The 27,616-nt window shown below is 33.6% G+C and overlaps 4 protein-coding genes across 4 annotated transcripts; 2 read left to right on the forward strand and 2 right to left on the reverse strand.

The window, feature by feature from the left end:
* Positions 1-1,070: 1,070 nt before the first annotated feature.
* On the reverse strand, positions 1,071-3,314 carry LOC105118730 (uncharacterized). Its single transcript, XM_011016747.1, has 5 exons — positions 3,024-3,314; positions 1,973-2,087; positions 1,795-1,884; positions 1,611-1,709; positions 1,071-1,450 (listed from the first exon to the last, which is right to left on the reverse strand). Exons 1-5 carry the CDS (start codon positions 3,089-3,091, stop codon positions 1,349-1,351), a joined length of 474 nt encoding a protein of 157 aa, XP_011015049.1. The 5' UTR covers positions 3,092-3,314; the 3' UTR covers positions 1,071-1,348.
* Positions 3,315-9,657: 6,343 nt separating this feature from the next.
* Positions 9,658-11,969, forward strand: LOC105118731 (uncharacterized). Its single transcript, XM_011016748.1, has 5 exons — positions 9,658-10,040; positions 10,854-10,968; positions 11,076-11,165; positions 11,310-11,408; positions 11,532-11,969. The coding sequence occupies exons 1-5, from the start codon at positions 9,973-9,975 to the stop codon at positions 11,631-11,633; spliced, it is 474 nt and encodes a 157-aa protein (XP_011015050.1). The 5' UTR covers positions 9,658-9,972; the 3' UTR covers positions 11,634-11,969.
* A 499-nt stretch (positions 11,970-12,468) lies between these two features.
* On the forward strand, positions 12,469-23,563 carry LOC105118732 (actin-related protein 9-like). The gene is made up of 20 exons (XM_011016749.1): positions 12,469-12,673; positions 12,760-12,832; positions 12,932-13,041; positions 13,116-13,175; positions 13,277-13,342; positions 13,655-13,754; positions 14,892-15,100; positions 15,347-15,467; positions 16,420-16,484; positions 17,545-17,634; positions 18,427-18,477; positions 19,497-19,628; positions 20,507-20,596; positions 20,694-20,764; positions 20,872-21,071; positions 21,152-21,195; positions 21,290-21,339; positions 22,100-22,145; positions 22,876-22,926; positions 23,057-23,563. Exons 1-20 carry the CDS (start codon positions 12,671-12,673, stop codon positions 23,198-23,200), a joined length of 1,776 nt encoding a protein of 591 aa, XP_011015051.1. The 5' UTR covers positions 12,469-12,670; the 3' UTR covers positions 23,201-23,563.
* Positions 23,564-26,592: 3,029 nt separating this feature from the next.
* LOC105118733 (uncharacterized) lies at positions 26,593-27,532 on the reverse strand. Its single transcript, XM_011016750.1, has one exon. The coding sequence runs from the start codon at positions 27,431-27,433 to the stop codon at positions 26,714-26,716; it is 720 nt and encodes a 239-aa protein (XP_011015052.1). The 5' UTR covers positions 27,434-27,532; the 3' UTR covers positions 26,593-26,713.
* Between the last annotated feature and the right edge of the window lie 84 nt (positions 27,533-27,616).

Below are 27,616 nucleotides of genomic sequence, written 5' to 3' on the forward strand. Positions count from 1 at the left end.
TTTTTTATATAATTTTTATTTTTTTAATTTGATCTTTGACTCAACTATTTTTTTTTAAATTGTTTCAGTGTTAACCTTTTTTGGTCTATGAATCTTTTATAACTATTCAAATTTTTTTATTTTACCCTTCTTATTTTATAACTTTTCAATTTAGTTTTAAATTTTATTATACCAAAATCCAAAGAAGGCCAAACCCAAAAAAAATAAAGAAGAAGAAGAAGAAAGAAAAGAGATATATAGCTAATGGCTAAGCCGGGTTGGTTGAAAGAATTTTTTGAGCCGAATTGAGTTTTAAACAAGGTGATCTGTTCGGATTTCAACCCTACTTGTCAAACAAGACATGTCAATTCACCTCCAACGCAATTGAATTTAAAACCTACACCATAGACCGTAATATAAAACAATGCTATATAAATAATAAACAGAAGCTAAGTTATCAAGCTATTTTATTTTGATTCAATTATTCATAAATAATTAAATAAAGATACTAAATAATATGTCACTTCACCATATATGTTTCTTTATTTGTGTTCACAGCTTAGCCAATCAAGACTTTTTTTAGCATTTTTTTTTTGTCTCATATGGTGATCAATTGTTTTTATTGAACACGTTATTCAAACTCTGGATGCACATCTCATATTTCTCATCACCTAAGCACAGGCCAACGGAGACGAATCTCAGGTGCGGGTAGTAATAACCTGGTTACCTAGGCCCGGACAGTTTGGAAGCTTTTCGATATCCCCAGCGAAGTAAATATTTTTTTTGAAAGTATTTCTATTTAATGGTCCCCAGAACCAAATCCTGACATCTTACCACCCCACATGATACTGAAAGCACGCAGCAGGATTAATGGCTTAATAAGTACTGGGTTAAAAAAGTGAGTTTCAAGCACATTTATTACCGAAACAGGCAAGCATTGTATCCTATGAACTCCATAATTTTGTAAATACACACAAGTTTAATAACTTTCCTGTATAAGATCTCTAATGTTAATTACCAGAGCCGGAGGTGTACCAAGATTTACCCTAGCTTTTGTTCGCCGTTCAAGAGAAAGTGAAAGAACAATAAGATACCTAGTGAAAACCCCCTCTACCTTCAAAGTGGTTTAAAACATCAACTACAAAGGAAAAGAGAAATGTACCAGAAATAAACCTCCATTTTGACCATGAATGGCAAATTGGATCACATAATCACAACAGAAAAATGTTTCCCTTTTCTTTTTCTTCCGAGTCCCTAGTCTCTAAAAGACGAAAGCCTCATACAAGCATGCAGAACTAGATCTTTGACAAAATCCAGAAATCAAGCCACCGAGCAAAAGGAAACCTTCAAAACATCAATAGGTTACTTTTTATAATGCTTTTGGTTTGGGAGACCTCTTCTTCAGTTGTCTCCTTGGGATTGCGTTCTTCATGCCAATAAAAAAGAGCAATGCCCCAAACAGTGCCAAGTTCTGAAAGAGTAACAGACCATGGAATAGCATTAAGAGTTCATCACATACATGATGCAAATGTTAGATAGATCACCAGAAAACAGTAAAGGAAACAGAAAATTCTAAGAAATTAAGAAAAGATAAAACTCCAAAAACATAAATATAATTCAGAAGTGCTAACCTGTGCAAACTTTGCAAAAAGCAGGTTAAATTCCTTGGTGTCAGCGTCATAGTTGTAAAAATCATACAATATTGGGGTGACGATGAGCTGGTGCAGAAGCTGCACAAGAAAAACGCAGCATTTTGTGTAATTGCCAGGTCAAATTGCCAGTTCACTACAAGAACAAATAGACCAGTAGACAAACCAGAAGATAAGCTCCAATAGAACTGCCAAAGATGAAAAGAAGGCTGCCAACAGCTTTCACAGACATAGCAGCAGCAACGGCGTGCTTCATCTGTAGAAAACAACTCCATGAGTTATGACATTCAAACAAACCCACTAAGAAAACAAAATGAGCCGGATCAAATCAGTGTAATACGCACTTCAAAATGTGGCACTTGAAATCCAGTATGAAACGACACATGTTTCGAGAAAGAACGGATTTTAGGTGCCATAATATGTGCTGCCGGCCCACCATTAGAACCAAATTCGTTGAACCTACAATCATGAACAATAAATAATGATCGACTTGCAACCGAGGTAATGATTTAGCAGTTCCTTTTTAAAATGTTTTTTGATTATTTTTTAAAATTTATTTTTAATCTAAAATCACACACAAAAAAATTAAAGCAAAAAAGAATTTTTTTTAAAAAAAATTCACGGTCCATGGTGAAAACAAACTGGTACAGTAGTAGTAAGCAAAAACGCATTTGGCAGTAATGTACAATTATGGAACAAACCGCAAACAGCAGAGCAACCAACGAAATTATCAAAAACCATCTCATCGGAAATCCAAACAATAGAAACCAACAAACTCAACACAGCAAATCAACATAATTACAAGGTCATAGCACACTTGGAAAGATATCCATCTCAGTAGCAGTACATCTGCAGAAAGCAAAGCAAACGACAACGGTGGAAAACAAGTCACCATGGATCAAAATTCCAAAAGAAAACATTAAACAAGAAGTAATCTCATTTTAACATAGCAACAAGCTCAAAATGGGTGTTCCATGGAGACACTTGACTTTACTAGTGCCCAAGTCTAGAAAGCATCAAAATCAACAGCTACTCATAAATTGTAACATAGCACTAATCTAACTTACCGACCACTAATCAACAATTAACAATATCATGGCAACCACAACTGACTCCAAACACGCACAAGATATTCATTAAATACAAAAAATTTAAAAATCTAACCAAGATCTACTTGTAGTAATTAATCGCCACGGCAAATAAAGCAGTAAACACGTAAATTAGTTAAAAATATATATACCATCAGATAAATCTATCTAAGGATTTGCTTTAGAAACAGAGCATCAGAATCTAGAGTAAGGTGGGAGCATAAGATGCAAACCCCTAATTTTAATATAACTGCAGAAGTCTGTGTTTATAAATAGAAAAGGAAGAGCAGATCTGGAGAAGGCTTACTCTTGCCAAGCAGAGAGAATGAAAACAGAGACAAAGAGAACTCTTCCGACGAAAGAGATGAAAGCCATGACTGTAGGGATGAAGACACGCTGCTCCTCTACTACTGATGTCCAAAAGCAAACTTAATTCTTTTAAGTTTTTGCAAAGATCAAGACAGAGAGGGGGGAGATTTAAAAGGAGCCAAGCGAGGGACGGTGCTTTAAACGGAGACAGGCTTGTTAAAGGACTGGGTTTTTTCGGTTCGGCGCTAAGTGTTCATCCACTGCTATTCTCACTCCTGAGAGTATGGAAAGATTGATTACTCGCTTTTTTTTGTTGTACTGGCTTTTATTTCAAACTCTACACGTGTAGTGGCCAATCATGTCTTGTTCGATGAATGACGTGTTGCTTTATTATCGCGAGCTTGTTTATCAATCCACCCTGACGGTGTACGCAATGTGTATTAATGTTTTTCAAAAAAATTTGTCTTCGCGTGAGTTACTCCTACTTTTGCAAAATATTACAGTTGAAAGAAGTCCTCACCTACTTTTGGTCGGGGTGATCGTATAGTAATATCAATTATTTTATTTAATAATATATTAAAATATTTTAAAAAAATTAAATTTATTTTTAACAATAATATATCAAAATAATTTAAAAAAATTAAAATCTTAAACATTCCAATTAAAATACGAGGCCACAGACCCCCTTCATTGTATTTTTAATGTATTAATAAATTCACAATCAAATTTTTTATTAATTTAAATAAAAAAAATCATTTAAAAAATATAATTACAATTTAATATATTAAAACTTCATAAATTTATTAAAATTTCTCGCTAAAAAAATGATATGGTTTAGAATTTATTGATATATCAGGTACCTATTGAGGGGGAAAAAGAAGGAAGAAAAAATAGAAACTTAATTAAAATTATCGAATGGAGAGTTTTATGAGATTTTCTCAATTTTTTTAATTCATATTATTGTCTTTGTTTTTTTTTTAATTCTTTTTAAATTAATTTCTATTAAAAATTTCTATATTGATATTAGTAAATATATTTTTAAAGTTATTTACTTGGTAAAATTGGATTAAATTCTAAATCCACCTATCAAGAGGCAAAGGCTTGGACCGGTCAAGATTCAAATGATTTTTTCTATAGATTATATCATGTAGGCATAATACATCGTCTTATTGTAGAGTTAAGTCAATTTCTAATAATAGTCTGAATCCAATTCAACCGGTAGAACCACAATAAAAAAATACGGTCAAAACCAGAAATTTTCCAACTAAGTTTTTTTTTTTTGTGTAATAGCAAATGTTAAAAAAATAAAATAGACCAGTAACTTCAAGAGATTAATCTCTTGACTGAAGATGTATATTTTATTTTTTGAATTTTAAGGTTCATATCTTTGACTCAGAGTTCTTGAAAGTTTATTAAATTTGTATTTTTAAAAGGAAAGGCCGACCCCTGGCATCGCTAAATTACCATTCGCCCTGTCATGGTGAACTTCAAAATCAGTGGTCGTAGCAGGAATATGTTAGCAATTGGCGCCACGATACGATGAATTAATTATGGTGTTTTTTTTAAAAAGGTGTTTTTATTTAAAAATTTATTTTAAATATTAATATATATAAAATAATTTTAAACATAAAAAAATAATTTTTTATTTTAAAAACATCAACTAGTTCCAAAAACTACCTAAATCAACTAAACAAAAGGCCTGGCAAAGAATCAGCATTACTTCCTTCAAAAGGCAGCTGCCAAGAAATCAGATCTGAAAGCTTCAGATCTTAACAACGATGAAGAAAACAAAAGGTTGGAACCTAGAACACAGACAATTCCAAATCAGAAGCACTTGCAAAGAAAAATTTTAAGAGTTGGAAATCAAGTCACATTCATAAAAGGGGAAAAAAATATAAAGCTGTGAATGAATCAGGCGGCCACTGCTATGTTCCCATCGGATCCCATTATTGTTCAATTATGGCTGCCTCGTGCACAAAGCTGGACTTCATAAAAAATTTTAATGCGAGGAAAATGGCAGTTGTGGTGCCATACCTCGTCAAGAAAGGCAAGGGCTTAGCAGGTGCGCATTAATCCAACAACTCCCCTGCATCTACGTGACAGAAGATTAAAGGACAGTAGATGCCATTCCAATGCTATTTGTCCCGCTGTATATTACTGTCGGGATGTTTCGCCATAAGAGGATCAGAATTTCTCAAGAAAATCTGAAGGTACTGAATATCAAGTTAAGAAGCAACTTCAGACACACCACGGGTGATTACGCGTTAATTCCAGTGAATAACAAGCAATATGCCGTCAGCTAAAGTTACCATCCATAGCTAAAATACTTGTTGATTCTTCATTGTTTAACAAGATCATCGTGTAAATGATTACACAGATGGTGCCAGGAACACGTTCATGCAAAGACAAGTGGGATGGCGTTGCCTTGCAGTATACTCCAATCTTTCTTCAAGATTAAGATGCAAATGTTGGATCTTATGGCATTATTAATAATAATATCCTGATCGGAGAATAATACATAGTGCCTTTCCACGTGGTAGAACATTTCAATATACAGTGAGATTGTAGCATAGAACCAAGAACTAATCATTACTGTTTTTGAAGGAGGCAGTCTCTGTGTCGAGTTTTCGTCCTTCGTCTGCTCCAACCCACTTTGGATTTTTTTAATGGTAATGTCCATTGCCCAGTAAGAACACGTAAATATATATAAGCATAAAATGATATTTACTAAACCTGAATATATATTATTCTGCGCAGGGATAGCCAGTCAAGAGCACGCCGTCGCTGGTGTTGAGTTTTATGGAATTAATTCATGGCGAGAAAACTAGGCCAGCCTTTCTATATTCAAATGGAGGAGATCTGCCGCCACGATTGACAATCTGGCACGATATAGCCATCGCCACATCTTTTCTTTTTGAGTTAAAAATTGATTGAGTGTATCGCCAGCTAAATTGTCAGGATTGATCATTCTATGCCTTGGATAAATAAAACAAGGATACTCTCTAAATGGACTTTTTTTTAAGTGAAACTTCTCAAGTAGTATCATAATGTATGATCCATGATTATAAAACCCAGTTAATTTCGATGAATTAATTTAGTGATAACACGTTAATATAAAACCTGAAATTAATTGAATAGAGTTTCATTTTAAATTATTTGTTTATTAAAACAATATCATTTTATCTTCTTTTAATTAAAAAAAAAAACAAGTTGCCCAGTTCAAGCCTTGGACCAAGTCAGACTACTGTCTGAGGCTTGTAACCATGGTATAGTCAAGGCTCTCTCTATCCATTTTCGGTGGGCGTTCAACAATGTCAAAATTAAACCAGGAAATATATACGGCAGAGGATGGGGACGTAGTATGGAGGGGGTCTATGCATTCTTTTAAGCTTATAGGATGGGTGATAAATCATTGAAAAACCCAGTCAAATTCAGGGCCGGAGTTAGAATTCCGAGATGAGAGGGGCAAGAAAAAAAAACGAACCGATAGAGTATATATATATATGTAAAATACTAAGGGGGCAATATATATTTTCTTATTAATGATGGATCATTTATCAATCATGAAACTCTTATCTTGCTATGTACGGGTTCATGCATTAATCTGTATACAATTTTAAAATGAAAGGTTTGACTATTTAATTACGAGTTTACCAATCAATTTGTATACAATTTTAGTATGCAAAGCTTGACTAGATAATCACAAGATGCTCATTTTAATTTCCTGGAATGAATCTTTAAGCCTAACCCAATCAGATTAATTTTGGAAGAGTCAACGATATTTATTTATGCAATAGAACTTGACTAGCTTATAAATCCTTGATGTTGTTAATTAGCCTACTTGTTTTGAACTTGGATTTTTCCCCGTAAACTTGATCCTGACTTTGATTGTGAAAGCTAGTTGGAATATTGATGAGAGGATACGGCAAGCTGCTCGGCCTAACGATGGCTCTCGGCAGTTGCAAACCACTGAATTTTTATTTTTTTTGTCAAACCAGTGAAATCTTATTTCAGTTTTGCTAATTGCTTGACTGATTTCCATTCATGATGATTTTGGCTGAGAGTATATTTTACAGTTGTTCTTTAAATAGTTTTTATATTGAAATATATGTTAATAATATTTTTTTATTTTTTAAAAATTATTTTTAATAGCATATTAAAACATCTAAAATATACAAACTATATTAAATTTTAATAATTTTTTTTAAATTTTTTTTAAAAACATAAATTAACTTATGTTTCCAAATAATTCCTAAATGGAGGGAGTCTGGATGTCATGTCATCAGGTCCCCTCAAATAGATTTTGAGAATTTCTGGTAAAAACTCAAATCTTAGCAAGCCAGTCTTGGCCGATACATTTTATATACCATTGGATGATTCATAGACCTCCATTATGTTTTATATATCACAGCATATTAAAATAATTCAAAATATATATAATAAATTATTTTTAGTAAAAATACATTTAATATCAGACACTAAAGCGACTCGAGGTTAATTGTTAAGACTTTTAATCCTTTGAAGCTAACTAGCTTGGTTTGTAAACGAAGATGATATGGAGGTTATTATCTGAGCTGTTATTAGTATATCAATTCTGAAATATATAGTTATTTACAATTTTGATTAAGAACCCTCAATTTTGATGCATAAAAATTGGTCTGAGAGTACCTAGCATGGTTTTATTCATGTAATTAACTTATTATGTAAAATATTTTTATATATAAAATATTTTTTTCTGGTGTCCGTGTGTATGAAAAATGTGTTAAAAAAGAAAATGAAAATAATTAATTGATATTGGAGTTTATGATTTATTAATCGTTAAATATTTTTATCTCTTGATAACCAGATGTGGCTTTCTATTATTTTAAACTTATTCTTAACTTTTAACTGTAAAATATTTTATATTGATGAGGTTTTTTTAAAATAATTTACAAACATAGAAAAAAAAAAACCACAAGTGGCTTTTAAGAGTAGTCAATTTTATTCACACTTTAACTTGGCTAGAAGTAAACTAAAATTTAATCTTGTTTTTAATAATTTAAAAAATATACTTTTCATGTTAATTTAGTATATTAAAAGATATTTGAAAATGCAGTAATAGATGTTTTTTAAGATTTTTTTATTGTATTAAATAATATATATTTTTAATTTTTAAAATCAACACATTAAAAAAATAAAAAAATAATTTTAAATAAAAAATCAAAATTCATGAAATTTAAGTGCAAACACAGACCCAAGCATAATCTAAAACAACAATCCACCTTTTTTTTAATAAAGGTAGACTGATCCACCTCCAATTCTCTATCACCCGGGGAGTCATCCATTAATGAGCAGCCCAATGACCACGAAAAAAATACATAGTCGTGTGATCTTAGTGGCATAATCGGTAATTGACTGGAAGTCCAGAACCCATTTAGCATAATTAAATTAGATTATAATTATTGTTACTACTGACAACTACAGTGAATGCAATGCAACATAAGGCCGTTCAGTTACGGTCCTAAAACCTTGGCCATTCATTTCTTGTTATTTTCCAGTTTGGTCCCTATGTTTTCATTTATACTGCATTTTGGCCATTGGTTTTATTCTGGAGAGAGAGGTGAAAATCGAAGAGAAAGAAGACACGAGAGAAAACAAAAACAAAAATCAATATTCGAGCCTCGCAACCCTGGTCCGAGCGTGTAACTTCCCAGGCCCGGTTTCTTTTGTTTTATTTTTTAAAAAATAATTTTTAGTTTTTTCTGTTATTCTTTTTCCTTTATGATTTTTTTTTTGTGATTATAAAATTAATTTTTATTTTTTATGCAAATATAGGTTAATGTTTTTGATATATTTCCAATGACGCACAGTCGCACATCCTTCAAATTATGTTAATTTACATACACAACTCAAAATATATTTAATAATATATACAATAGTTTCTTATGTTGAAAAGAGTTAAGGGTATAGAAAATAATATAATTATAAATAGATTGAGTTTAAAAAGGATTATTAAGTTCTTATCAAGATTGAAAAGGACGAGCGGATCATTTGAGATACATTTTTTTTTTAAGATATCATCGAGTACTAATATCCTTATTTCATGTCCTCTGAAAAAATCCATATAATCAGTTTCTAGTGTTTAATCAACACTCTTTTCCTTCTCTTTGATACATTTGACAATTAAAAAAAAAATGTTGAGATTATAGATTTAATGATAAATTATTTATTAACTCAGTGTCTCATCTGTTTTTACTACAACATTTTTTTTAATTTAGTTTTATTTCATCAAAATTATCTATATTTTTGTCAAATCTAACTTATGAATTGACTTAAAAAAGAATTTGGGTTATTGGATTATTCAATCAAACCCAACCAATTATTATTTTAAAAAATATTATTTTTTAAAAGTTTTTTTAATATTAACAAGATGAGTTTAACATGAATCTAGATTCTATTTAAATTTAAATGAGGGAAATCATGTTTTTTTTTTAATTTTTTTAGTTTTAAAATTATTTTGATATATTAATTTTAAAAATATTTTTTTAATATATTTTAAAATAAAAAACACTTAAACCGTAACAACAATTTTTCTCTTAATTGATCCGGCTAAACTAATATTTAACTCAAATTAGATTCTGATTCCTCAACCTCTTGTTCAGTTTAAATAACTATGATGATATGTGAGCCAACTCGCAGCAGCGCTCGGCTCCGTTAACCCAGTAAATTACTAATCTGCGTGCCCCCTTCTTTATATTATTCTCGATCCTGGCTAATCTTTGCTATCCCAACTCTTTAAACTTCACCTGCTAAACGACCCAACGACCAACCCTATCCTTGGCCGTATATGCTGTAGCCTATAGTGTATACTGCTAATCGGCTGAAGGCTAGAAATTCATTCCAGAAACACTCAGAGAGAGACCCAACCACACAGATTTGAGAAGTCAAAAAAAAAAAAAAAAAGAGACATGGGGTTTTTCTCTTTTCTCGGCAGAGTTCTGTTCGCTTCCCTCTTCATCCTCTCAGCCTGGCAAATGTACGCCATGATTCCCTTTCTCTCTTCCAGATCTCTTTAATTTTATGGAGTTCTTGTTTCATTTCCGTTTGGATTCACGTGCTTTTTATTACCGGCCCTTTCTTCGAGATCCGATGCAAGCTTTATATTGCTGTTTTTGCTTATGATTTTATGTTTTTGTCTGATGTATCAATCCATAGTAGTAGTATATTTTGTGTTTTTGTTTACTGTTGCATTTGTCGAATTGGGTTCTACATGTTTTGTTTTTTTAATTTGATTGTCCAACTAGCCAAAAAATCATGTTTTATTTGATCAGTTATTTATTCAAAGTTTTAGCTGTTATGATTTAAGAACAAATGCACAAAGAAGTTCTTGTGCAATCTCGAATACTGATTTTATTTCAGAAATTGATCTTCATGGTGTGCTCAATCGAGCAATGCGATGTGTAACGATTATTTATCCTGTAATATCGTGTAGTGATTACTGCAGAATTTGATCTTTGTGATGTTGAGTTACTATAATGTGATGTGTAACAATGATTTGTCTTGTAATAGTGTCCTATTATTTATTTTTTGTTTCGAAAAGTTTGCCTATTTTTTGGGAGCTTCTACTGGTTAGAACTATTATTTTCTGCCCAGCTTCATAATTTAGCTGGGGGTTCACGGCACTTTTGACCTAAAAGGTTTGGTGATGCTGTGGACATTGATGTTCTGTATGCAATTTGTAAACTTAATCATGCTGGACAAACTATATAATTAAAAATTTGCAATGCCCTCGCACTGCTATTGGGTAGATGCTGGATGCCTTTGCCTTGACGTTGCTTGTAATGCTCAGGTTCAATGAGTTTGGCGAAAATGGTGGCCCTGCTGTGACAGAGCTGACTCCCAAGCTCGCTATTTTCAAGAAACATCTTTCGTCCCTATTGGGGGTTGGGATCCTGGACATTGATGTAAGAACTTTTACCTTACCTGCTGCTCTGGTACTTACGCAGATTTATTTGGGTGTTACTTCACCTTGTATGCTGTTCGCTGTCTGATTTAATGGTATTTTATGCAGCCTAGACATTTGGTAGCGGGGATGATTGCTCTAAAGGGTCTTGGAGGCTTTTTATTCGTATTTGGCAGCCCTTTTGGTGCTTATCTCCTGGTTAGATTCTCCTTTCCTGTGGGTCTTTATTTGATTGATTACCTTTATAACGTGATGAATTATCCCTGGGCTTTGGCCAGCAGCTGCTTCTGATTCATACACCATCGTCAAAGTTAATATTTCATTATTTCTATTTTGCTTCAGCTTATCTACTTGGTGTTTTCCTCCCCAATTTTGTACGACTTCTATAACTATGATCAGAACGAGTCCACGCATGCCATTCTCTTAAATGAGTTCTTGCAGGTTTGTCCTAACCTATGACTTTTTGATGTTGTTTAGGACCCTCTTTCATTTCTCTTGTTTTTCTTTTGTTATGCATATATGCTGGGAAACCTTCTTGATTTTGGGTTTGTGATGTTTTGGCAGAGCGTTGCCCTTTTTGGTGCATTGCTTTTCTTCATAGGGATGAAGAACCTGATTCCAAGGAGACAGCTCAAGAAGAAGACTCCCAAGGCGAAAGTGGGCTAGGCATATCAAAGAAGCAAACTTTAAAGATTGGATTATTTGTAGTTGCTGAAATTTTACAGGGTGTCTAGCGGCTGCACATATCATATATTGATGGATGTTTCCCCAGCTATTTGTATGATACCCAAATCTGTAGTTTGTTGTTGCGGGGGGTTTTACATTTAGAGTCCCTTTTTCACTAGGTTAGGTGTGATATTGCCATTTCAAATACTGATTTGGCTCGATATACGTTCATTTTGTCTAGTGAAATTTATTTATTATCTGTCAAGCTAGAATATTACTATGATTTTCTTGAATTTGGGAATGGTGGATTAATATTATTCATGCTTTAGTTGCCCATTCACACGAGTAATTTACTTAAACCACAGAAGTATGCAATTTATTCAGTGTCGAGGCCGTATGATTTTGAATATGCTCGCCCCAAAAATTAATCTCTTGGTTACTGCTGCATGTGTTCTCGCATCTCCTCTGCCCAGAACACGAAGGTGGAGGTGAGTCTGTTATTTTTGAAGATGATTTTTATTTAAAAATATATTAAAATAATTTAATTTTTAAATAAAAAACTTTTAAATAAAAAATTAAATTTTTATTAAAAATGGTTGAGCTATGACCTCAGTTTTTAAATAATTGTATTCTAATAAAATATCTTATATTTATTTTCTAGTTTTAATTTATTTCTTGAACAAAAAATATTTTTATTTTTTATTTTTTATAAATTATATTTTACTCGAGAAATTATAAATGAATATATTTTAATTATATTTTACAAATTATCTATTTTTTTTTTATTTCCTCTCAATATTATTTCTTTCTTCAAGGTTTACTACATGGCAATGTAATTGAATGCGACTAGTTTAGCACAAGATTGTTTTTCGTTAAAACTCGGTCGCTCTCAACTAAAGACGTTTCTGGACTGAACTCTGAAGAGGGAAGAAAACGATATGTATATATATGAAAAAAACGGTGAAGACGTAAAGTAAGCATAATAATAAGTATAACAAGTCTCCCTTGCGGATCTTCTCATCTTCTTCTTCACAGAAATGGTAAAAGCACCAACAAATCCCTCTTTGTTTCTTTAAATTTAGTCAAATTGATTCAACCTTGTTTTTTATTTGTTGGTTAATGGCAGGATTACTTGAAGACGGTAATTCCTTCTCAGCTCGTCGCCGACCGAGGCTCCAATTTAGTGGTCATCAATCCAGGCACTTACTTAACTTGAAAACCCTAAGAAAATAATAAAAATCATCATCCACTAATTATAATCGATTTTTGTTTTGGCTAATTGTGATTGGTTTATTTAGGCTCTGCAAATATCAGAATAGGATTAGCTTCACAAGATGTTCCCTTAAATATTCCTCACTTCATTGCTCGTTACACCAATCAACGTCCCAAATTCAATCTTCAAGACCAGGTCAGTTTTTATTTACCGCTTTTCTGCCTCTTCACAGCTTTACTTTTCTTTCTGTTGATTTTTTTCGCTTTTAGATGCTGAATTCTCAGGTCACAACAGCACAGCACATGGAACGCGAGAAGGCTTATGATACAGTGAGTTAACACATCCTATTTGCATATTTTTTATCTCCACATTTTTAGAGGAAAACTTTAAGACTTGATGTATTTCACTTTTCCTTTTTTTTCCCTTGAAGATAGCGTCGTTATTGAAGATACCTTTTCTAGATGAAGAGGTTGCGAACAATTCGTTCCCGCGCAAGGTATGTGAAATTGTCGCTGCTATTTCATTTAGCCTAATTTAGTCGATGTCATGGTGATCTGTAGAATTTTTTATTTTTTTTATTTTTGCTGCGCTATTATTCTTATAATCCCCACTTTGTAAGAATTGCTGCTACTCTGTCTACTGGTTTAGAGGGGTTTGACAGCTGTGGTACTGTCTTTTGAGGCTATTTATCAGATTTTTAAAGTGATTATAAAATTTATAGTTTAGAGGTACGAGGGGCTTCAGACATGCATCTCAGTTAATGGTTAGACATTGCTCATGGAATTTTACTCATTAACTCGTACTGCAGATAGGGCGTGCTGATGGATACAATCCACAGAGTGGCAAGAGTGTGGCTTTTCAGTGGGCTAATGTATACGAGCAGGATGCAGATTCCTCCTTGGCATTAGGTAGTAGAATGAAGTCTGATTCTCTCTAACATACATAGTAGTTAGACAAGCTGAATTTTATTTTGTACTAGTTAAGAAGTATTCCATCTTTAAACCTTTCAATTTCTATTGGTGGCCATCTTGTTTGACCTGGAAAGTGGTAGCATACTACTTCTAATTACTTCAGAATTCATGATTGAATATTGCTGCAATTTACTGTTATTGCCCTGTTAATATTATTGCAATATGAACTGTCCTATGCTAAGTTTGAAGGTTTGTATGTTATAAATTACTTTGGACTTGGATTGATCAGTGCTGGTGGAGCCAGATTACATGAAGCTGGAATCTCTTATCTTTGAGTTGTGAAAAATAGGCAACGAATCCAGAATCTGTTTTTTGTGAGGGCCAAATGTGACACTTTCATTTTGGGATGGCCATTGCATTGAACTTATTTGGAAAGTTTCAAACAATAAGGGGGATTTTGAAATTTTTGTGAACTTTGGGCGTGGTTCCCCTTTAGATTGATCCCTGCTTCAAGGGATTACTATTCCTATACAGGGTCAAAAGGCTACACTCAAAAATTTCAGATACTCTGTAGATTTTATTGATTTTATTTTGCCTGATGTTTTGAATGCAATGCCTTTGTTATGCTTTGAATATTCAAGGCTAACAAAAAATGAAATTCTTGAGCATGATGCTTGTGTTTAAATTCACGTAACGAAAAAAATAAGGGGCATCTCCATATCGTTTGAGCTCAAATATGAATAGTGGGCCTTGGGATAAGAGATCCTTGGAACATTTTTTAGTGATTCCCTTGCATAGGTTGCTGATGATTGATAGACTGAATTTTCGTTGTGTTCTCTGTGCTGATTGGCTGGCACTGAATAATGTCTTGCACTGGTGGCTGTATGATCCTTATGGAAACACAGTATTTTTAATATAAAGCTTGAAGCATCAATTACTTTCATTGGACTGATACTCAGTTTTCTTATTTATTTTTTATTTTTCTTGTACTTTGAGATTCTGACTACCCTTGATTTCTGCATCACATTTGATAAAAAAATAATTTATCATGCACTAAGGCTTTTAGCTTTCCCATGACAAACTTAGATCAGTGTGAATTTGATGTATCCTAACATATGCAAATTGTTTGCACAGGAACATCAAGAAGTAAAGTTATAACTGGTGAATCTGTGGAGAAGCATGAAGGCACTGGTGCTGAGGAGATATGTTCTGGGAATCGCAAATTCAGAGGACACATTTTTGGTGAAGAAGCACTTAGAATCTCCCCAACAGAGCCATACTGCTTAAGTCGTCCTATTCGCAGAGGTCATTTCAACATTTCACAGCATTATCCTTTGCAGCAGGTTTCGTCCTTGCATTAATTATCTTACAAGCATGATTTCATTTATACATGCCTTTTTCAGCTGAAGGGGAAAAATGATACCACTTTTCCGGAAAGTGATATTATAGACCGGCGCCTTGTGTGGCGATGTTATTGTTTTGGACCAGACTTAACATTGTTGTATTATTTTCCAACATTTTAGCATACAAATCATATAAGAAACTATGTTCTAGTTATTTACAGTATTTTCTTATTTTCTATTGCTTAGGTGCTTGAGGACATGCATGCTATTTGGGATTGGATATTGATAGAGAAACTGCACATCCCTCACTCAGAAAGAAACATGTATTCTGCAGTTCTTGTTTTGCCAGAAACATTTGATAATCGCGGTAATGATATTTGGGTAGTTCCTTGTATATAGATCTTAATACATTCAGATGGCAAAATCCTCTCATTATTCTCATTTCTGTGCAAAACTTTTAAACACAATCTATGACCTTGAATGCTTTTCAAAGTATCATTTAGTCAATCACACATTTTTCGCTGCCTTGGGGTTCTTTGTGAAGTTGCACCGTGCTCTAACTTTTAGGTGGAATTTGGTAAGAGGTTAAAAAATAGGGGCGAGGTATTAAAACAGTAATTTTCAAGGATTTTTGTTGTGTTAATATATTGAAAGGTGCATTGTTTGTGGAAAAAGAGAGGAAATAATTACATTATTAGTAATTATTGGTGATAGAAGTGAAAAATTATTTGGTCTGTATCTTGACTTGATTTGCATTTAAATAAAAGCACTTCACTTTTATCAGGCATGTGCTTGTGTATTTCTGGTACGTGCCTTGGCCCAGTGAGCCCCTTTGCACTCAAGTGTGCCGGGGCTGATAATACCACCAGCTCAAAGTCTATTTCAGATGTTCTATCATTTTGTATTGATCTTGCGTAGCTGAAATGCCAATTTCCTTTATTTTCTTGAACCTGAAAATTATTAAGTTGTTTTGGCTGGATGTGCCTTTTCTCTCTCTCTCTCTCTCCCCTTTGATTTGTTTTTTTTCTTTTTTTTTTGTATTGTCATAGAAGGGCCAATTAGTGCAACTGGGCCAAGGCAAAAAAGAAAACGTTGGAAACTCTACCTTGCATACCTGGTTTTTCCCATGCTTCCTTGTATGACAAACTGGTTTTAATTTCTTTTTTTTTTTTTGCTTGCTTATTCATGCATCAAATACTTAATGGATCTTATGCGTACACTTCTCCAGTTCTCCTATAAAGTCACGTCTTCACATATTTGATTTAGCAGGGAGGAAGTTTGGATAACTCTAGTTTTTTGTTGTTACTTTTCATTAGCAGAAATAAAGGAAATGTTGTCTATAGCATTACGTGACTTGCGCTTTAGCTCAGCAGTAGTGCACCAGGTAAGATACTTTTTTTTTTTTACCTGCTGATATTTAATTATATTGTTCCATCGTTTAGATTGTAGTTTGTGGTGGCAAAGCTTGATGTAAATCAATCAATTTATTTTTTATGTTGTGTGAATGTTGAGTGGGAGACAGATATGGTAGACGTGTTAGAAATTGATTTTGAAGGTGATTCTATTGATGTGGATATATCTGTAGCCATGAAGTACCATGGTACAACGGAGATCTGTGAGTAGATCATAGATGAGTGAGAAAGATCTTGGCTCTTTTTTTTTTGGTTTCAGAAGAATTAATTTTCCCTTTTTTTTCCCTGCCCAACTGAAAATCATAATTGCTTACATTAAATTTTGACTTGTTTTTCATAAATTATTCCTTAATTCATATTTTTAACACTTGATATTCTCTTGTTGTAAGGTTGTTGATAATTTGGAAAGGATGTAAAGAAGGGAATTAAAACAAGAAGGGGGTCTTTTTAATTCTGGCTATCATTGGCAAACATCCTGTTTGTTCAATTAAACATGTTGTGTACTTCAGGTTTTGATTTAAACATATTTGGTAATGACCTACTATTTTATTTCAATCAAAGGCATTGCCAAACATTCTCCTTAGAAAATATACTCAAGATTCCAAATATGTGAATTTACAAGATTACTCTTAACACTTTAGTAGTTGAGTGTTGACTAAAATTTGGATAAAGTACAGTAGTTTATTGTTGAAATGAAAATCAATGATATGAATTTGAGGTCTAGGTCATATTTCAGCATCAAACATTCTGCTTCAGTCCCACCTTCCCTATGCCTTTACCCACCAGTTGTTTAGCTTGGTTTATGTACCTATTATTGTTTTCCAGTTTCAGTCATTCCTCATTATTTTGTTAGCAACGATTAAAAATTTTGCATTCCATCTGAGAAGGGTTCAATAAAGAGCATTTCATTTTGTATTTCTTTATATTTTGTGGTTACTATTGGTAGTCTTCATTATTGACCTGCTTCTACACATTGACACTGTCATGGGAATTACTCCTATATGAGGATCTTTTCTAAAATGATTGATGCAGGAAGGTCTTGCTGCAGTTTTTGGGAATGGGTTATCAACGGCATGCATCGTTAATATGGGTGCTCAGGTGACATCTGTGGTTTGCATTGAGGTAACTGCCATTTTATTCTTAAAATTAGCTTTATAAGCATTCAGGCTGCGCCATCAAAATATGCTGATTCGTCCATTGGTCCACTGATCAATTACACCAGTGCCTATGTTAGAAGGGGGGGGCTGCAAGTTTGAACTCTCATTGTGGTGGGGCACAATGAAGGGTATGCTTTCTCAGTGATCAAAGGAGTTTGGGTGAAGAAAGTTATCTTGTGTAAATGTAACAAAAAATGTTAGTCCTCTAGAAACAAAAAATTCTAATATTTTCTTTTGTTCCTATTCTTACAACTACAAGGAATTTCTGGACTCTATTGCCACTACTCTATCAGAGCCATCATGCTACCCAACTATCATGAGGTGTTGCTACACTATATAACATCTCTGTCACCTTTCTCACCTTCATTCAGTGCATGAACATTGGCTCCCTAGGTGACTATTACCGATTCGCCACCATCAGTCCTATACTGCTTTTTGAATCACCAATTATTCCATCTTTTTTAAACACTGCAGATTCCACCTTGACCACTTCAGTATCATTGTTGCTTCTGCAAGCGATGTCATTGCATCTCTATGTTGCTCTCATTCTCATCCCACTGGATGTACCTTCATTTTTTGGTGTCTAGTGGCAAGGAAGCAAATAACTGTTTTTCATGTGGCTTTGGCCCTCTTCCCCTACACCACGATTCTTTATGTCTTTTTTGTTCCCAACAGTATTGTTTGGTCAATGCTTAGGATGTGGATATCAAGGCCATGACTCTTGTAATTATTAATCACTTTCAACTTTGGTTTTCAGGATGGAGTGGCTTTACCTAATACGGAAAAGACTTTGCCTTTTGGTGGAGAGGTGTGGATTTGGTTTCATCCTTCAACTCACTACTGAACCCTGAGCTTGTTATAAGCTTCAGTTACTAAAGGAATTTCTCTTTCATGAGTTTGTATGATGTAGATGCACACTTAATGCTCCTTAAGCTGTCCTGACAAGTCTAGGTTTTGGCTTCATATATTATAAAATGTGCATGTGTTGTTGTTTGGTGAACTTTTTTGTGAAGTGTTTTACAGAAGTTACCCATCCCAGGGTTGAAAGCTGCACCAGGATGTGTTTGGGGATTGATGTCTAAAAACCATGGTTACGAAACATCCACTTGGGATTCCAATTATGCAGCTAGATCTCTACATTTTAAGTTACCAATGTCTGGATGGGATTCCAAACATGCTTTTATGCAGGCCTTTTTTTTTTTGGCAACTCTACCAAAATCCCAAAGACATAACCTAGCAGGGGAGGTTTAGATTATGAGGTTGCCAACTTGATGATGCATGCTGGTTTGCACAATCGCTGCATCCTCAATCATTGACATGACTTTTTACATCAACTGATCTGATGATCTTAGGTTTCCTTAAGGTCTTTCTCCATTTTCCTCACCGTCATTCTTGCCAATAAGGGGATGGTTACTTGCTTCAGAGTCTTACCTGAAAAAGATGTCATCATGCCATGGTGATATAAACATTAACTCTGGGAAAAAACAAAGAGGCAAGGATGAGGATATCCTTAATGGATCACAAGTAGGTTATTTGGTACTTATCCGCTCTCACCTTCATTGTTGACTGCCAATTTAAAAAGCAGTGGTGCATGCTTAGATTGTGTCGGTCATGGTTCATGTCTTATGCTTCTTGGCTCTCAGTATTTATATTTTCATGGTTTTGGAGAAGTTTCATATAACAAATGGATGCTTGAATGATTATTCTTTGCACTGATGGTGTTTTAAAAGTCTTTTGCTATGTAGCTTGTGCAAATCCTATATTTAGAATATATCTGCTTCATATTCTAGTCAAAGTTATTTTCCTTGTGAACCAACTTTTCTTCAGGATATATCCAGATGCCTTCTCTGGACCCAGAGGCATCATCAGACATGGCCCCAGGTTCGGACAGACATGTTGACAAAGCCTATAGATTTGTTGATGCTTAATAGACTGAAAGAGTCCTATTGTGGAATCAAGGTCACTTTCTTTTTCTATAATTTTTCAGTTTATTGCCATGCATTGGCTACACTGCCAATTTCTTACATTCTTTTAGCACATAAGTATGCTTCTTCTTATAACTGAAATCAGATGACATCATTATTGCAGTCATTTGATGTTGGTGATTGAATTCATTCATGAACAAACCTTGTTTTACATGACCTTTTTTATGCTGATGAATATCCAGGATTTTTTTTACACCTACTTCAATTGCAGAATAGGAAAATCAAAATCCTGGTAATAATCTGTTATCTAGTTTCAAGAAACCTGTAACCATCTGGAATCTGGATCTTCAAAGTTGATATTGCAGTTTTAGGTCTAATGCCTTGTTTTGTTGATCATATGTAGATGCCATGAACTTTAAGATTTCAGACATGAATGATGATACCTCCATATTATGCCTTTCTTGTCTGGGTCATTTATAAAGCTTGTGTTCCTATTGAACATGTTTGGTTCTCCTTCCATTATATGCTGTTGAAAATCTCATGATGTTATATTTTTTGATGGACAGAAGTTCAACTGTGAAATACTTTTTTTCTGGTTGTCCCCTTCTCTGCTAAAGTAGTTTATGGTACTCCTTTTAATTGTATATTCAACTATGTGTTTCTATGAAAATCTTGTGTGCAATTTTATTTGTTATTTAGTTTCCTTGAGTAATGTGCTAGTACTTTCTATTCTATTCAGTATGCATGAACAGCCAAACACAGTCTTGGGAGTGCTGATCTTGATACATGGTCCTAAGCTTAGTATAGTTTTAACTGAATCAGCCACTCCACTACCCCTTGAATAAGGCATTGCCACTGTAAGACTTCCATTTGTATCATTGTGTTTCCTCTGTGATTTACTTCTGTGTACAGGAGGGGGAGCTTGATGCTGTTGCTGTGGTTCATTCTTACGAGGATGGCATGCCTGCTGGATCTCACAAAACTCGACTAACTGCTCTTAATGTTTGTCTTCTATTGCCAAAATTTTCTGAGATTCATCCTCTTCCTCAAGGATATTTAGCTGAATAGTGTTGTAACCTTGATGATACTCATGAAACAGGTGCCTCCCATGGGTCTGTTCTACCCCACGCTTTTGGTTCCAGATATTTATCCACCACCACCTCGTTCTTGGTAGGATATATTTCAAGTTTTCTTGTTTTGCACTGGTTTTCCTACCTTGCGGTTATTTAAACAATTTGCTGAAATTACTGTCTGGTCATAATGCTGAGCATCATCAGGTTCCATGACTATGAGAATATGCTAGAAGACACATTGCATATGGAATATTCTAGAAGGCCTGACATGCCAGATGGTTTATTTCCTGGCATCAGTGTTGGATATCCAATGTGGGAGAGCTATCCTGTTTTTTCTTCTAAGCCAAAGAAAGAAGAGAAGGTTGGCCTTGCTGAAGCTATCACTAATAGCATTCTTTCCACTGGTAAGATTCATATGCGATTATTTTATTGACTTAATTGAATTGTAGTTTGATATTAACATAACTTGGTATTGTATGGACAGGTCGTATAGACCTCCAGAGAAAGTTGTTTTGCAGCATACAATTGGTGAGTTTTGGCAGCGAGAATTACTATGCGATTGCACTTGTTATTTCTTGTAGCCTGGATGGTTGACATAGTTTTCTCCACTGTTGTCCTATAGATTGGTGGAGTGGCTTTGACAGCTGGTGTTATTTCTGCTGTGGAGGAAAGGTTGTTTCCACGTTTGATTTTAATAGTATAGCACATAATTTTGTGGTATTATCCATGTTTGTTGCAATGAGCATGTTTTAGATGCATTCAAGTATTTGCAGTAGATTAAGTTTAGCAATTGGCAAACCAGTAGAGCAGCCACTTAACGGATCATGTTCTGGTCCCAGAAGACACAAGTGAAAACCTTTTCTTTTTATACAATCTTTCTCGGGCAAAGTTGAGGCACTTGTCAGGAAAAAAAGAAGAAGAAGATAATAGCGACACTTTGATTTAACTTCATTCCTCTTTTTAAGGGGGTAGATATTTAATCATCCCTTTTATATTTATCAACATCCTTCTCAAGTGAGGAAGACTTTCAGCATTTCAGATCAGAGAATATACCAGCCCAAGCAGAAGATGGATGAAGCTCTTGCTTCATTATTGAAGAGAATTGCCTAACTCCAACCTTTTCCATCCTTGTCTTTTATAGATCTTCTGGCCATGTTAACCCAACTTAACAAAGCCTTGAATTTCAAACCAATTCATTTAAGCTGCATGGATCTGTCTTCTCCATTCAGTTATGGAAATTCAGTAGACCACGAACAAAAATAAAAATATGTACTGAGGCAGGTCTTGAAGCTTTAACTGCCCCTGTTTCAAAAACGTTTCCATATCAAGTCAATAAAACTCTGCTTAAATTACAACATTGACTGAGATCCTATAGAAGATAGTAACTTCTTGTTAACGCTATCTGCTGAATTCATGTTCTTTCTTTTTGCAGAGTTTTACATGCAATTCCCTCAAATGAAGCAATTGATACTGTTGAGGTTACCTTATATATTTTCTTCATGCTTATGATTTAGCCTATTCTTTGTCTTTGATTTCCTTATGCATATCTATATGATTATACACACAAGGAAATAAAATATCCTGGCCTTTACTAGATGCAGAATTCATCATATAATAATAGCAAATCATTTATTTCATCTGGTGGCTAATTATACAGAAAATAGTTGTGGAAATTCAATTTGGCAATTTGTACTATTATTGAGGGATTTGCAGGGTTTACATTTTCACAAGCACGCCTTGAATTTTTTCTGCTATTTATTAGAGTGAAAATCACTAGATGCCCTCTACTTTAGGTTTTTTGGTCATATAGACCCCTCTACCCAATTTAGATTTACAACAATCCTTATACTAACAATTCTGGTAAGTTTTAACCACTATATTCACTCCTGGTGTAATTGTCCGTCATGTTGACCAATAGGCACAGTTGACTTAGATCAAAAGTGTAAGCAACGACACTTATATGGCCGTGTAATTGTCCGCAAAATGTAGATTTTTTATTTATTGTAACAAGCAAGCCTTAATTGAAGGCAGATTAAAAGGTGTCAGAATCTTGGACTAAAACGAAAACTTTGGGGGTGCCATGCCTCCTCTGGGTATAAAACCATTCCTCCCCTGGTTAGCATGATGGTAGTAGCTATGTCTGTTTCTACTTGTCTAAGTGTTGTTTCAGATCTTTGATTTTGCCCAACTCTCATGGTTGTTGAACAGGTTCTCCAGTCAAGAACAAATCCAACTTTTGTATCCTGGAAAGGCGGAGCAGTAAGTCAACCTCTCACGAACTTGTATTTCTTGTTTCTCCTTTTTGCTTGTGGTTGGTTTTCTGTTTGGTCAAGTTTGAATGCACCAATTTTAGTTCCTCATGTCATTTGTACAAAATTGTTATTCCAAGATCCTTGGAGTTCTTGATTTTGGTCGCGATGCATGGATTTACCGGGAGGATTGGATTCACAATGGGATCCATTTTCGAAGTGGCAGAAAATACAAGGACTCTTACTATGTTCAGGCACAAGCAACATGTTATATAAACTCTTAGAAGGTGGCAGTAAGTACGCTCTGATTTATCATTAGAACTACTGTAAAACAGATTCTAATATGGTGATAGCGTTTAAATTTTCAGAGCTCAGACTGTTGAGTTCATTTGGGGGAAGCTGAAATGATAATTAGGAAGGCCTTTTCCTTTTCCTTTTTTTTTTAATTTCTTTCCTTTTTGCATGTCATCTAGTGAATTCGGATAGCGTTTACATTTCATTTCCATGTTAGAGACTGAGCTTGGGTGGTTTGACACTTCTATCTCTTGTCCTTAGCATGTGCTTGGTGCGAAGCATGAAATTTGTCAAGTTCACCGATTTTAGTTGCTAAAACACCATTTGCAGAGTGAGACTGCGTTTCTTTTTTATATTATTTTCTCTATTGGTTTACCTAACTGCATAGCAGTTTTAGACTGGGATTATGGAGGTTTTATGGCAAATGAATGTGTATTTGGTGAGCTAGGAATATCTCCTTTTCCAGTCTATGATCCTGTTAAAGTTCTAACATTGTTTTCGGGCCTATTATATTGGGCCAATGGGCTAGAATTCATTGGTAAGGTTTTTTTTTTTTGTTGGTAGATAAGGGTTTTTTAAAGGATGGAAGTAACAATGGGAGGTGAGGTAGTGTTGTGTATTAGCAATACTAAGCAGGAAACAAGTTCTATGGTGGGAGGTATGGGAGAAAGAAGAGGCGATTTTAATTAGAATGGATAATGTGGTAGGAACAGTCAGACAAAGTGAGGTTAAAAAATAACATTACAGAACAACGAAAAAAAAAAAAGTGTCCTTGTTATTTGAGAACGTGTGTTTCTTTGTCAGAATAAAAAAGAAAAAGAAAAGAAAAGCAAAAAAAGTACTGTATAGGATCTAACAATTTCTTCCTAGGCCACGTGTAATCTTGGAATCACGTTGTCAGTATAGGATCTTTCAACTAGAACATGCCCGCCACATCAATTAACCTGCAAGGTACAGTCATTAGAAGTGGCAATGGCAGGAAATAACACGATCCAAATAATTAATTAGAGAGGAGAACAGAGTCTCACGGTTGATCCTTATCACCTTTAACTAGGTTACATGCTTTCGCTACAGTGTGAGTTTGGATAAAATAATGGAAGATAACAAAAATATTCAAGCATTAGCAGATTGTTTGATATTGTTATTAAATTTAATTTCGTGAATTACTCTTGAAATCTTTATATTTAATTTTTTATTCAACCCGAGTTTAAAATAAACTACATAGGAATTTCCTTATAAAAAAACATTAGGATGAAATTAATAAAATAAAATACTTTTATACCCAATTACTTGCATAATCTTAGTTCAAATTTAAATTATATTGGAATTAGCTAAATATAACTTAATTCACTTTACATGTCCAAAAACAATATGAATAGCTGTTAAAAATTCATAGAATAAAAAAAAAAAGATGAATCAAGAAAATAAAGGAATAAAAAGGAGGAGCATCTACTTTATATAAACAATAATGTAGGTGCATTGCACCTGGTTGTTTTAGTATGGAGTTATAATATGGAGAAGAGTAAAATTTGTTTACATTAGTATATTATACTATGCAGTGGGTTAATATTAATTTAATTTTTTTAAAAAGTATAGAGAATGTTTTAAGAGTATGGAGTTTGAGAATTTTGCCAGAACTAGATAAATTGAGTTTGATAATCATATTAGACCTAAACATTTTGGATAGCTTTGTTTAGGTGTGTTTGGGCTTTAGTCTAAGCCTATTTAGTTTTCTTTTATAAATTTCATATATGGACTAGGTGTAATGCTTATTAGAATATTAGCCGATGATAATTAAAGTATTAAAATTTATAATTTTTTTATTTTTTATAAAAAAAATACATTTAAATTATTTTTAAAGTATTATGAACAAAAATTCAAGTTCAAAAATTATTTATAAACAACAAATCATAACAAAAATTTAATTTAATGTTTTAGATCTAAAAATTCAAATCATATCTTTCTATTGAAATAATTTATTTTTTATATTTATGAATTTATTATTTCTTCATTATAAATTATATCTTTTCTTTTTTATTCTCTCTTCTTTTTTTATTAATGTTTATTTTTATATATTTTTTAATCAAACTTCATGCAAAAAAATTTTATTTAATGAGTGATCGTTTGTGATTTTTCACCAACGATAATATTATTTTATATTTTTTTAATAATACTGGACTATATATATTTTGTTTCATTATATAATTTTTTATATTTTTTTTACTTTTCATCGTGTTTGTCTGAACCTTTTATGTTGCAAATGAGGTTTTTTTTAAAGATATTAATGATTTATATTTAAAATATTAGATCTAATTTACTTGGGTTTGGTAACCATACCAGACACATATTACTTGGATGTAACACTTAAGTAATTTAGATTTGACATGTTTGTTAGATCCATGTAAATATGAGTTCTAAATGACTTTTTAAATTTAAAAATAATAAAAAAATATTGAAATATCAAAATGTCCCATAATTATAAAAAAGTTACACAAAAACAGTGTAAAAGAATAAAAATATTCTCTTGTGCAAAGCTTTTTTAATTTTTTACTTCTTATTTTTTACAGGGTTAAAGATGTATTTTAACTATTTAATAGTAAGTGAAAGGTATTTTAAAAAACTCTAAAGCAATATATTTAAAGTTTGTTAATTTTAGAAGTAAAATAATATTTTTATTGTATAAATAAACATTAAAAAACTATTATATCCTCACTCAAATGTTTAATGACTAACAAACTTATAAAAAAATACTTGAAAATGCTTTAATTTTTTCAACTAAATGAGCAAATGAATTATATATGAAAAGACAACTTTAGTCCATTCCAAGCCTATGCCCAAACAACAAAAAGAAAGTTTAAAAAATTAGTTATAACTTATTTCCTTATTCTCTTGTTGAATAAAACCACACAATTAATCATTGAAATTTTAAAATATAAATTTAGTTTCATTTTTGTTCTATTATTTTTATTTTTAGCCTAGACACCTGCAATCACATCCGTTCCAGAACCGTGCGCCCTTTTTTTTTTTTTTGGTTCAATGCTATGCTAGACGCAAAAAGCTTGAAGGTTCTGTTTGAAATGCAACGCAGCTAATTCAGCAATAAAAAGCACTTAAAGCAGTTAAATAGCCTATCTGAAATCAGTCAGCAAAACATAATAATTGGTTATCAAATCCTGATTCATGATAGCAAGGCCTTTTTCTACAATCGTGTCACAGGAATTTCAAAATGTTTTTCTGAAATAATATTTTTTATTTTTAATATTAACTTATAATAATAATAATATATAAATAAAAAATAAAAAAAACTAATTTTTTTAAAAAATCACTTTTAAAATTCAAAAACAAATTAAAACTCATAATTTCACATATTATTATTAAAAATAAATTTTTTTAAATACATATTATTCCAGAAAATACTAAATCACACTCCCAGCAAATACTAAAATGGGTACACGAATCATCGTCTATCTTTAAGACACAATAATAAAGTCTTTTCGTTTTCCTTAGAGTTTTGCAATTACTTTTGCATCACCCAATCCAAGCACGACACATAGCTCAGGATACAGACTCTTCCTTATCTCCTTGTAAACCTCGCCATTCCACTTCCTCGATGCCAACTGAATTCCATGGCGCATTGTAGCCCCACTCAACCTCTCCTCGTTATCGTGGGCCCCCTCCACGATCCCCATCCTCACCGCGGCGTCTCCCCTAACCTTTGCTCCTCTCAACAGCACATCGCGTCGAGCAGAAGGCGATCCGATCTTAGCCCTAAAAAGGGCATTGACATAATCAGGTATCGTTAGCCCGATGTCAACCTCGCTCATGTATAGCACACCTCTATCCCTCTTCATGTAGACGTAGTCATGGCTCAGAGCCAGGATCATCCCCGCGGCGGCTGCGTGGCCGTTGACGGCGGCGATGGTTGGCATAGGGAGAGAAATCAGCTCGGCTACCACCGGCTTGAACAGTTTCACCATGTGGGTGAGGCGCTCGATGGCTTTGGGCTTGGAACCGGCGGCACGAGCCCAGGCTAGATCTAAGCCGTTGGAGAAGAACTTCCCTTGTGATGTGGTGATGAGAACCGAGCCACTAGTGGCTTGCACTTTGGCTTCGCGAAGAGCGGAAAGGATAGAGCCGATAAGAGTGGGGTTTAAACGGTGCTCATTGTCGCCGGTTAATGTTAAAACGAAGATGTTGTTGGCCGTCTTCTCTAATCTGCACATGGTGAGTGGTTAGTGATGGCTTTGTGCTCTGGTGTGTGGTGTACAGACAAAGGGGCAGGTGCTGAACATGGGTGAAAAGATTCAAGATTAATTGCCTCAGTGGTTGCCGTTGATTTTGAAATGTGAAAATGATTTTTCTTTTATTTTTTAAAAATTATTTTTAACATACTGCATTAAAATATC

Source organism: Populus euphratica, unplaced genomic scaffold, assembly GCF_000495115.2.
Source record: "Populus euphratica unplaced genomic scaffold, PopEup_1.0 scaffold2167.1, whole genome shotgun sequence".
NCBI lineage: Eukaryota > Viridiplantae > Streptophyta > Magnoliopsida > Malpighiales > Salicaceae > Populus > Populus euphratica.

Coding starts and splice junctions, on each gene's coding strand:
- LOC105118731 (XM_011016748.1), top strand. CDS start 9,973: ATGGGGTTTTTCTCTTTTCTCGGCAGAGTTCTGTTCGCTTCCCTCTTC. Junction 10,041..10,853: donor ATCCTCTCAGCCTGGCAAAT/GTACGCCATGAT, acceptor TGTAATGCTCAG/GTTCAATGAGTTTGGCGAAA. Junction 10,969..11,075: donor TTGGGATCCTGGACATTGAT/GTAAGAACTTTT, acceptor TATTTTATGCAG/CCTAGACATTTGGTAGCGGG.
- LOC105118732 (XM_011016749.1), top strand. Junction 20,765..20,871: donor CCACCACCACCTCGTTCTTG/GTAGGATATATT, acceptor GAGCATCATCAG/GTTCCATGACTATGAGAATA. Junction 21,196..21,289: donor TGTTTTGCAGCATACAATTG/GTGAGTTTTGGC, acceptor GTTGTCCTATAG/ATTGGTGGAGTGGCTTTGAC.
- LOC105118730 (XM_011016747.1), bottom strand. CDS start 3,091: ATGGCTTTCATCTCTTTCGTCGGAAGAGTTCTCTTTGTCTCTGTTTTC. Junction 1,885..1,972: donor TTCAAGTGCCACATTTTGAA/GTGCGTATTACA, acceptor TGTTTTCTACAG/ATGAAGCACGCCGTTGCTGC. Junction 1,451..1,610: donor TTTTTGCAAAGTTTGCACAG/GTTAGCACTTCT, acceptor TTACTCTTTCAG/AACTTGGCACTGTTTGGGGC.
- LOC105118733 (XM_011016750.1), bottom strand. CDS start 27,433: ATGTGCAGATTAGAGAAGACGGCCAACAACATCTTCGTTTTAACATTA.